Source organism: Castanea sativa, chromosome 6 (assembly GCF_040712315.1).
Source record: "Castanea sativa cultivar Marrone di Chiusa Pesio chromosome 6, ASM4071231v1".
In the NCBI taxonomy this organism is placed as follows: Eukaryota; Viridiplantae; Streptophyta; class Magnoliopsida; order Fagales; family Fagaceae; genus Castanea; species Castanea sativa.
In genome coordinates, this window is record NC_134018.1 from 58,063,768 (window position 1) to 58,074,950 (window position 11,183).

At 34.5% G+C, this 11,183-nt stretch overlaps 2 protein-coding genes across 2 annotated transcripts; both read right to left on the minus strand.

The window, feature by feature from the left end:
* Positions 1-542: 542 nt before the first annotated feature.
* On the minus strand, positions 543-6,779 carry LOC142640670 (two-component response regulator-like APRR5). The gene is made up of 4 exons (XM_075814862.1): positions 6,495-6,779; positions 5,240-5,391; positions 4,968-5,120; positions 543-682 (listed from the first exon to the last, which is right to left on the minus strand). The coding sequence occupies exons 1-4, from the start codon at positions 6,640-6,642 to the stop codon at positions 677-679; spliced, it is 459 nt and encodes a 152-aa protein (XP_075670977.1). The 5' UTR covers positions 6,643-6,779; the 3' UTR covers positions 543-676.
* Positions 6,780-8,008: 1,229 nt separating this feature from the next.
* LOC142640669 (28 kDa ribonucleoprotein, chloroplastic) lies at positions 8,009-9,837 on the minus strand. Its single transcript, XM_075814860.1, has 4 exons — positions 9,350-9,837; positions 8,950-9,051; positions 8,556-8,861; positions 8,009-8,459 (listed from the first exon to the last, which is right to left on the minus strand). Exons 1-4 carry the CDS (start codon positions 9,740-9,742, stop codon positions 8,403-8,405), a joined length of 858 nt encoding a protein of 285 aa, XP_075670975.1. The 5' UTR covers positions 9,743-9,837; the 3' UTR covers positions 8,009-8,402.
* Positions 9,838-11,183: the final 1,346 nt, after the last annotated feature.

Here is an 11,183-nt window from a genome sequence, read left to right on the forward strand (position 1 = left end):
TTTGGAAAAAATTTAGCCTTGAAGACTTTGTAAAAGAGGGAATCAGTATTATGCATCAGACGCCAAATTTGTTTCGTGAGCATTGCATCATTGAACTTTTCTAATTCATGAAAACCCATGCCTCCAAGATCCTTGGCTGAGCACATTTTTTTACTTCACCCAATGGATTTTCTTTGATCACGTCTATAACCCCACCAAAATTTTCTGATTAAGGACTCTATATCATGGCAAATTTTAAAACAACTCATAGTGTACGAATCGTTGGTAGTCTCATATGAGTGGTGATAACCTTATTCTGAGTTGTGAATTTCAGGATTCGATTGAACCGAAGAACATAAAAATAAGGGAGGCTTATCTTGGAGGGCCCCATGCAGGGGGTACCACCAGGTTGAGTACAAAATACAGATGGGAAAAAAATGCCTGTAGCCAGCTCATATATAATTGTACCTTACCCCTGGGACAGGAATCATCTCAAGCTGATGCATGGAATCTGTAGTTCAGCTTGTCCAGATTGACCAATGAAACTGGTCATATTTTCCTAACTACTACTCAACGTAGTATCATGCAGAAAAAAAGATTGGATGACAGTTCATGGGGTTTACTTGCACCCTCCTTAGACTTGGTACAATTGCTGGACAGTATTATTGGGAGAAAGGGTTGCAGTATCTTACTACTATTATACCTGCAGAAAGGAGCAGTGGTTTTATCAAAATTCATGATGTAACCTTAAGAACTACCTTCATTCCAAATTCATATAACTCAGTGAGGAGACTTTTAATTAAGATTGACTTTGTCCTTTACATGGATGAAACTCTAAAAACCAGTTTTTCTTTTCAGTCTTACATGATTCAGGTCCCTGATATACAAGAGGCAGAAAACCTGAAAACACTACTCTGTCAAGATCATTACTAACAAGAATTCAATGAATTGAATCTATTAGGCTTACAATTAAATGGTAAAAAAGAATGGGTAAAACTCAGGTACAATTCCTTAGATGTTGTACCATAGGTCCCCAATTAGATTCAACCATATGATATTGTAAGTTGTAACTATATACAAAGAAGTGCATTGACCAATAAGCCACATGGTTGTGCTGCATGAGCCAAAAAGCAAGCCACATGGTTATACTGCATTGACCAATAAACCACACGGTTGAATTTAATTTGGGAACCTAAGATAAACACCTAAGCAAAGTTTTGCCCAAAAAAGAATATGAAAGGCTTCCATAATTGTTAGTCACATTGAAATATGCCTATCACAAAACTAAATTTGGTCATTATATACCTAAAAAAACAGATTAAAATAGAATTAAAAACATAACTGTTATCTAGAGAAACTTTCAAGTGTTCTAGGTGCAAAATAAAGGCTTCCCATAAGTGTTGGGAGTGTCTTCTGGTGATCAAAGTCACTAGCACCCATGGTTATAAAATCCCAATTTAGTCTCAAAGTATTGCAATCTGTGATCCTCATAAGGTCATAAGTTCAAAACAACGCAAATCTTATAAAATAGGACACCAATTTAGATTGTGGAAAAAAGTCTCTCTCCAAACTAACATGGAGAGAAACTCTTCAAACTACTCATATATCTCTTTTTTTTTAGTATGAATTTTCTTTTTTTTTTAGTATGAATTTTGAAAATCTAACTGTTGAATTTCATGTTCCTTATGCTCTTAACATGCATATCAAATTTGATTCAAATCGGATGTTATTTACTATTCAATCAATAAACTTATATTTTATACACAATTTTAAATAAATAAATAAATTGAAATTTTAACATTTGGTTGATGACATAGCATTTGATCTTTGATTTTTTTGAAATTTTGCAAACATGAAGGATATAATATGAACATGCAATCCAACAGTTAGATTTTCAAAATTCGTACTCAATATAAAAATATACAAGAAATTTGAAAGATTTCACTCCAAACTAGGTTCTAGATTGCGGGACTTGTAGAATTCTGATATTTTGTTCAGTTTTACAAATAAACTACCACTATTCCCAAAAGCTTAAGCTATTAGGAAAGGTTAAATTTAATTATTTGACTAATATTTTAACTCTCCCTTCATGTATGGACCAAAACTCCCCCTCAATGAATGAGACTCAACACATAGAGTTTCTTGACCTTTTAAAAAAAAGGTAGAGTGGAAACATGGATCAAATTTAGGACCTTCTACAATGTTACCATTACTCCCAAAAACTTTAACCAATACAAAAATGTATATTTAATCATTTAACCAATGTTCCAACATTTACCAATCTACTAATTAATAGATTTTGAATACACGAAAAAAAATTTAGAAGGGGGGCTTATAGCACCAACTCCAAATTATTTCGAAGTACATGGAATGTAAGTTTACAACAAGGAGAAACAAAGATGAAGGGGTTCCAAAACTTGATGATCCAAAAGAGTGAGTGCTTTAGATATTGTGGATTTAATACATGTGATTATAGAATACCTATTATGTTGAATAAATAAATTATAAGACAGTTTATAAGACCAACTATACTATGGGGGAGTAAAAAAGTGAGAGGATAGAAAATGAAGAAGTGGTGGAAAATTGGGAGATAGAAGAGATTTTAATTTTCCCTCGTGGTGTTTGGTTTGGAGGTGGAAAGATAGAGGTATGAAAAACTCTTTTGTTTGGTTGAAAAGAAAAATAAGAGGATGAAAAATGCAATTTTTATAAATTTACTCTTATGCCCCTATTAAATAAAAAATAACAAATTAGCAACAAAAAAAAAGGATGAACCAAAAAAAAAAAAGAATTGTAACACAAAAGTTCAAGAAAAAAACAAAAAACAGAGGAGGAGGAGGAAAAAAAAGATTCATCCACACAGGCGCGAACATTTGTTCCACCATTTTCTCTCCAGTTTTCTTCCCAATTTGGGAAGAAAACATTCGGGCTCAACCAATTTTCTCTCCTAAAATCACTCCAACCAAACCCCAAAAAAAAAAAAAAATCATTTTCACTCTCCCTTTTCCATCCCTCCTAAAATCACCCCAACCAATCAGGGCCTATATGATATTGAATGTTGTGCTATCAACAACATGCTCAAATAAGAATGTTAAGGTGAATAAGTGAAAATACAAGAAATGATAGAATTGCAAATGAAGAAATTATTTTAAAGATATGGGTGACTCCTATTGATGAAAAGACAAGGGAGATTCACTTGAGATAGTTTAGTCATGTTCAAAAAAGAGCAATTAATGCACTGGTTAGAAAGAGTGATTGGATTTATATTAAAGAAACAATTATAGATAGAAGAAGGCATAAAATAAAACTAGTAGAAGTAGTAAAAGAGGAGATGTTGATTAAGAGGGAAACAAAAGGTATGATTTAGGATAGGATAGAATAGCAGAGAAGAATACATGTGGCAAACTTGAATAGTCTGTTGGAGATCCATAGCTGACCCCAAAGTTTTGGGACTAAGGTTTTGTTTAAGGGGCGCATGGGCAGATCCTTACATTAGATAATCTTAAGCTTAAGGGGCGCATTTTGGCGAATAGGTGTTGTATGTGCCATCGAAATGAGGAATCTGTGGATCATCTTCTTCTCCACTGTCCGGTTGCTCATTCTCTGTGGGTTTATATGTTTCAGATCTTTGGGACACAATGGGTCATGCCAGGCAATGTGGAAAGCTTAATGTATTGTTGGAGTTTTTGGCTGGGAAAATTTAATTCAGACATATGGAAATTGGTTCCTGGTTATTTGATGTGGATTGGCTGGAAGGAAAGAAATCGGCGCTCTTTTGAGGACACCAAGAAATCCTTGGTTCAATTACAAGCTCTATGCCAAAAGACTTTATTTGATTGGTCTAGGTGTTGGGGCTTCTCGGATTGCTCCACTGTCGTCGAGTTTATTTCTTCTCTTAGTTTTACGCTTTAAGTTTTTTCTTGTTCTTTGTTATTATTTGCTTGTTTGTTGCTTCTCCTTGTGTTCACCATCATGAACACCTTGTATTGGCTCTCATTTGTTTTCAGTTTGTTTTAATAATATTCTTATTACCTATCAAAAAAAATAAGTAAAAAGAAAATTCAACCAAAATGTTATGCGCTAAACTTAGTATGCTTAAGCATGTTTTAGACTAGAGAGCTGACATCGAATAAAATACAATAATTCTTTAAGAAATATTTACATTTTTATTATTTTTTTAAGAGTTCGTGAACTCTCAAAATCCTCTATTCAACCTTAGCACCTAATCTTGAATATCCTTCCAACAATCTTTGATAGAATCCCATTTTAACTTTGCAGTAATTAACAGTTCATCATTGCAGTAATTAGCTTGCCAGATTTTCCCTTCATTAATATTAATTATAGGGGAGAAATTTTTTTCTTTTTTTTTTAATGTTGAAAAAGGGAGATAGCAAAACAAAATAATATGATGGACCTCCATTCACTCTCGTCTTTATCCAACTTAGCACACCCTCCATGCTTGTCCATATTGCTATTGCTCAAATTTGACGTACTACCACATTCCATCTGTAAAAGACCCTGCACGTATGCACTCTCAGCTTCCTAGTAAGGTGTTGTACAAGAGCTCCGGACAAAAGGTGGCAAAATATGCAGTCTCTATGTGAAACTTCATGAAGCTAACCTAGTATAGAAAAAAGAAACTTTTCTCTCTAGAAGTGGCCTTACATATACTTGTTCCATGGATCCTGGACACTCTATTCTAAAAACTTCTTTATTTTCATGTCAACTGTACAATCCATGAGGGTTTACAAATAAAAGGAAATGGGGAAACATTTGATAGTTAGTAAGTCGGAATGGAAATTCTTAATACTTTCTTTGGTTGTAAAATACTCAAAGGAGACTGACATCTGAAAAAGTTATAGATGCTAGCATAATGTGTATATTCATCAACTGAAAACAATAATTCCCTCACAAGGCACAGCATACATATTACAAGCTTTATTTATTTTTTACTTTTTAAGAAATGTACAACATGAAATGGTACTTACTTGAGCATGACTCCCTTTCTCACTGCATTTGATATTTTTCTGCATAGAAGCTACACAATCAGTTGAATGATTTCTTGCCGCATTATTTTGAGACATGTCTTCAACTTTTTGATGTGGAGCAATTAATTTCTGACGAACACTTCCATCAGTCAGCTGTAATAAAGATTTTTTTTAAAATGGTTGAGTTCACATGTTGATTTGTATGCCACAACAAAACAAAGAAACATAATAAATCCAAAAAAATGGAGCATAGTTAAAGGATAGAAACATACATTTTGCCTTCTCCATACATGCTCCATGACAAAAGTAAGAAGTGCAAATCCAAATATTGATGGAAGCTCCACTTCAGTCAATTCAAGATCAATGTTATGAGGTCTCCCCTTTAATGTCTCCCATGCCTTCAGTGCATCAGAAACTGCTACAACTGTTTGATAAATAGATTTTATGTTAAGTTACAAAAATGAGATTTGTTGAAAGTGATGATCTTTTTTTTTTATATGTAAAAAGTGAAGATCTTTTTTTTTTATATTTAAAAAGTGAACATCTCATATCTTCAACAAACTTGCTTTGAGTATAAGCATACAAAATAAAATTTGAAGTTCCACAGAAATTAGTAATCAAAGCAAGATGTGCTTTTCACAGGGAAAGAGGAACTGCAATAGGCTGAAGCAAATTTTTGAATTCCAAGTAAGCAGGCTTACTGAAGCCTTGGTGACAGGTAAATGTATTTGATGAACAAAAGCCAATTTGTGCAGAATTGAAAACAAATTAAACAAATAAGGTATAGACATAACGCACAAATTTTATCCTCCGCCATTTGTAACACAGACACCTATGTTGGGTGCACTGATTTATAACCACAAAATGTGCATATAAGTTTGCTAAGTAATTGAGGAACTGGCTAGCCTTTTCCCAAACAGGAAAGAGACTGGCTCAATCCTTAATCATTACTAGTCACACTCAGCCATCAGCAGAGTCATCACTCAAACAGAATAAAGGCTACCATCTACTTCAGCTACAAAATCACCAAAATTATCCAGCCTCTTAAATATGGAGCAGTTGCAATGTCCTCCTAAATTTCACAACCAAGAAATGTCTCCCTAATTGATTGGTAATAAGCACTTTGGCCCCATGGCCTTAGGATTCCATCAAAATAACCAAAAATTCAAAAAAAACAAATCTTTTCAAAAAATTGACTTCACCATTGAATTTGACTGAAATAATAACATAAGGCAAAGTACTTATCATCAATAAATTAGGAAGGACATTGCTCAGTTTTGAAGTTTAGGACCAGACCATATTAAGCAGGGAAAGTGCAATTAATCCCCACAACCCCCACCCCCCCTCCCATCCAAAAAAAAAACAAATAAATCCATTGAGTTAACATAGATTTTTTTTCTGTCTTTCATGTTAAAAATTTATAATAAAATAAAAAATAAAAAAACCAAAAACCAAAAACAAATTGGCAGCAGCAATGAAAAATCAAGAAAACAAAGCAATCAAACAAAAAGTAGTGAAAGAACTGACCTTCGTAGCTGCATTTCCAGAGAAGTGCAGGGATAATCTGTTGAGTGGAATCATCAGCTTTGATGTGCAGAACCCTATGTGCGATCCTCCACAGAAACCTCTCCCAAGGCCCATCCCTCTTCTGCATCTCTCCCTCCTCTCTCTCCATCTCCACGTTCTCCTCATCACTCACTAATTAACATTAAGGGATAATTACAGATTACCCACCTATGGTTTAACCCGAATTTAACTTACCCACCCGTGATTTCATTTTTTACACTTTACCCATTTGAGGTTACTTCCGTTTAGTCTCTGTTACCCAACTCTGTTAAAAATAAGGGTAAGTATGTAATTTTGTTTACTTTTTATGTCTCTCTCCTCCCAAAACAAAAAAAATTACTAAAAAACAAGAGAAACAAGATCTAAAAGTTAGGGTTTTTACTCTCCTGAAGAAGATTAAAAGAAAATCAAAAGACAACTATGCTTGGTGGCGAGCTCATTTAACCCAGGTTTTGTTCTTTAAATAGATTTTGATCCTACCCTCAATGTGCCTTGGTCTTGGTGCCATGTATCTTTCACTGATTTTCGTGAATAAGCCAAAGGTTATTTTTCTTTGTTTCCATGACAGATGGCAAAATACTTTACAGCTTACCGGATTGATCACATATTGGGTTTCTTTCACAGGGAGCTTCCGTAGCATGCTATGACAAGTCTAATTGGAAAATTTGACCATTGATCTCTCTGAGTCAGGTAAAGTTATGCTTGCCTAATCAAAAACAGCTTTTTTACTTGGAGAATAAATAAATGTAGAGCATGGTCTGTGTTAAGGGAAGCAATAGTTTTTAATTTTATTTTGGTGAATTTACACATTTTGATGCTTCTTCTGTTGGAAGAACTTGAAAGAGAGAGAATATGGGACTTTGATCGATTTAGTCGTCCATATATTTGGCAGGAATTGTTACAGGTTACTGAATTTTTTTTGTTAGCTGTAATTTGTAGGTGGGTGAGCAAGTGTGAGAGAGTGCGTGGGAGAGGAGTGTTTGATATGATTTCTTGTTTGATTTTTTTATGAAACTTGTTAGAGTAACGGAAAAATTAGAGGTGGGTTACGGAGCATAAACGGAATAAACCACGGGTGGGTAAAGTGTCAAAAATGAAACCACGGGTGGGTAAGTTAAATTCGGACTAAACCACAGGTGGGTAATCTGTAATTATTCCTAACATTAATCTTCCCTCTTTGGATATATATAGCTTCTTCTACACTGCTAATACTCTCCATTTTCTCTACAATGGGGCTCCACACTACTGCAGCCTTGAAAAAGAAGAGCCTAAAGGCAAACCTAAATAATTCATTGGAAACCTCCCAATTTTACAACTGAGAATATTAGCCAACTCCTCCAACCCCCAACATCTCCTACCAGGACTACTTCACTTTTATTCAAAATTAAATAATATAACAGAAGACTCGTTTATGTCTGTGAACTACATTCTGGGGCCAATAGTATGCTCAAACATTGAAATTGCCATAAGTAGCGTATAATCAAAAACACAAGATATATTTTCATAGTCATTACTAGTCCAGTAATCAAGCTATCATTCTAAGACATAATAATCCACAAAAATTGATCAAGCTACAATTGTTGGCTGAAATTCTCTCAACTAAACCAACCATTACCTCTAGAAGAACACTACGCATTGGCATTACTAATGCATAGTTGAAATACAACAAAACCTTTTTCTTTTTGGTGAAAAAGAAATAACATTAAACGACAGAACTTTAATCGTATACAAACTTTGTCATTTGGTACACATAAGGAAACTTACCTATTCTGCCTAAATGTCTCAATTGAAACAGGTGCTCCAAATCATCCGATTTCTTTAACAGAAGAAACTTCAATCAAGCGTGTATGCAGCAGGGACAAACTCCAGTCAGGGCTTGGTCCTTTCCACACTTGCTCTAACTACTATTGCTCTACCAAAGAACTCCTGCAAGTGAGATTAAATAATTAAGTAAGAGAGACACAAAATGAAATGAAGAAAAAATAAGTTTCAGACTTTCAGCAGTGGTGGAAAAAGACTCACTGTTCCATTTAGAGATAATGCTGCATCACGTTCTGCGGCTGAAGAAAAGGAGATAAACCCATAACAACGGGTTGTTCGTGCTTTTTGATCATGCAACATTTTTGCACTAACCAAAGTTCCAAACTGGCAAAAATGATTCCTCAAATCTTCGGGTTTAACAGTCCGAGGAAGATTTCCCACATATAGCTTGTAAGGACTTTCATATACTATCTGTTTCTTGGGTGTGGAATTCAATACCTCAGGATTCCTCATCCTAGGACTCATATCAACCGAAAATTTAACCCGCATTTCTCTGCCACCAACATCCTTCAAATAAAAAAGAGCGAACAATTTCAGGCAAAATACAAAAGACTCAAAGATGTTAAACATAGAGGGTAACTAGCTTCACACTGACAGACGCATCTAATGCGGCAATTGCAATTTTTGCAGCGTTGATTGAACTCATTGTAACATAACCACACCCCCGACTTTCACCAGTCACAGCATTCCGCGAAATCTGCAACCAAATTACCAAAAACATAAATAATCCAACTACATTTCCATGCCAAACTAGCTCCCTAACAACAATTTCGCAAAAATACACCAAGTTTGATCAATTCTCTAAGTTACCAAACTGTATTTTTCCCAACATTTTTGCTAAATATCACAATAAGCATTTAAACATCTCTAAATTGTTCAATAATTCATCAACAATAATATTTTGCTTTGAATTTCACTTCAACTAGTAAAAGCATTACTAAGAAATTTTTGGCTGAATTTTTTTTGACATGATTAAATTTTAGACTAGAGCTTACCTCAACAGCTAGTACTGTTCCGAAAGGGTTGAAAATTTCAAGCAACTCGGCAATGTCACAACTCCTCGGGAGATTACACACGTAAAGCTCACAAGGTCTTGAGCTTGGCTGCGGTTGCTTCCATCCCTGCACCAATACGCCGTCGTGTAGGGAGTTCACGACATTTTCCTCGCTTCCTGCTTTCTCTTCACCCACAACTGACAAGACCGTTGAAGCCCTAGCTTTGCTCGTAGGCCTCAACGAGACTGAGTAAGACCAAGACAGCCTCGGGCGGCAAATCTCGTTCGACCACGAAACGAACCGTTTTGCTGTAGCTCCAGCTCTGTTGTTCTGAACTAAACACGTAGACAAAGGCGTTAAACTAAACCAAGTGGAAGTGCTCGCCATAGCCATACGCAGCTCCCCTTTTTCACTGTGTGTCAGTGTATGCGAGAAATGCTATCGCTAGCCTACTTTACGGTCCGGACAGAGAAAATGAGAGAGTTTTTAGGGATTTTATATAATATATATATATATATATATATTAAAAATTAAGTCCGTATTATAAAAATGCTATGTTTTGACGTTAATACTTTTTAGAAAAAATTTAATTTTCATCCCATATTTGTTTAACTGGAATGATATAAAACTTTTTGGGTGAAGTACTATTTTGGGAGTCCAAATCTTCTGTCTCACTTTTTCTGCTCCACTCTATACTCTACCAATAAAAACTTGTCATGTGTTTTTGACCAACTTTCATTATACTTTTCATGATATTGAACCTACGAAGTGTCTTTCTTTTTTTGGGTAAAAAAGGGAATCTATATATATATATATATATATATATATATATATATATATATATATGATTTATAAATTTGAATTATTTTTAGTTCTACAAAAAACAAAACTCATAAATAAAAAATATTCAAAATTATGTTCTTTTTTATAGTTTACTTATTTTGAACTCCTCATTTTTTACACTAAATTAACTTATTTGGTATAAAAATTAAAAAATTTAGATTAGATGGAACACGTGTCGCAAAATTAAACTCTAATTGAAATCCAATTTTTACATTGAATTAACTCACTTGGCACAAAAATTTAAAAAGTTAAATTATATGGGACACGCGACGCAAATTATACTCTAATTAAATTATAATTTGAAATCTAATTAAATTTTCTCTTAGTTTTACCTATTATTATATATATAAATTGGTTAATTAAATTATTAATTATTGTTTATTAGTTTGCTTCCCCCAATTAATTATTAGTTAATTAAATGATTATTTATTAGTTGCACTAGCACACACCCTATGTGCATTTACTTCCCCCAATTCAAATATCCTACCTCGGCCTTATGCCCACATCCACCCCCCACTCAACAGACAAGCTTCATGACCCCTAATCGCAAGAGTCAATCAGATAAATTCACAATCACAAATCACAATACACTAAAAGACAAACTTAGTAACTCGCCAACACCAACAGATAAAGTAAAAACAGGGGCAAATAAATATTAACAAAGTTATAAAGTAAAGCTAAACAATAAGTCAATCAACATTCAAAGAGAATCAGATAAAGTCTTAAAGAGAGAGACTCTCATTTCACTTTCAATCTTCATACAAAGAGAGAGACAGAGACAGAGAGTCTCAGACCATTCACCACCGTATATGTAAGAGAGAAACCCATTAACCCATGAACTTGTATATGTAAGTGAGAAAAAGAGAGAGAAGTAAAATGTATAGATAAAATACCTTGAGATTGAGGGAGTATGGAGGCCTGAGGCTAAGGGGCGGCGCCATCGGGGACTCGAGTAGCACATGGAGGCGAGGAAGACCGATCTCCGATACCC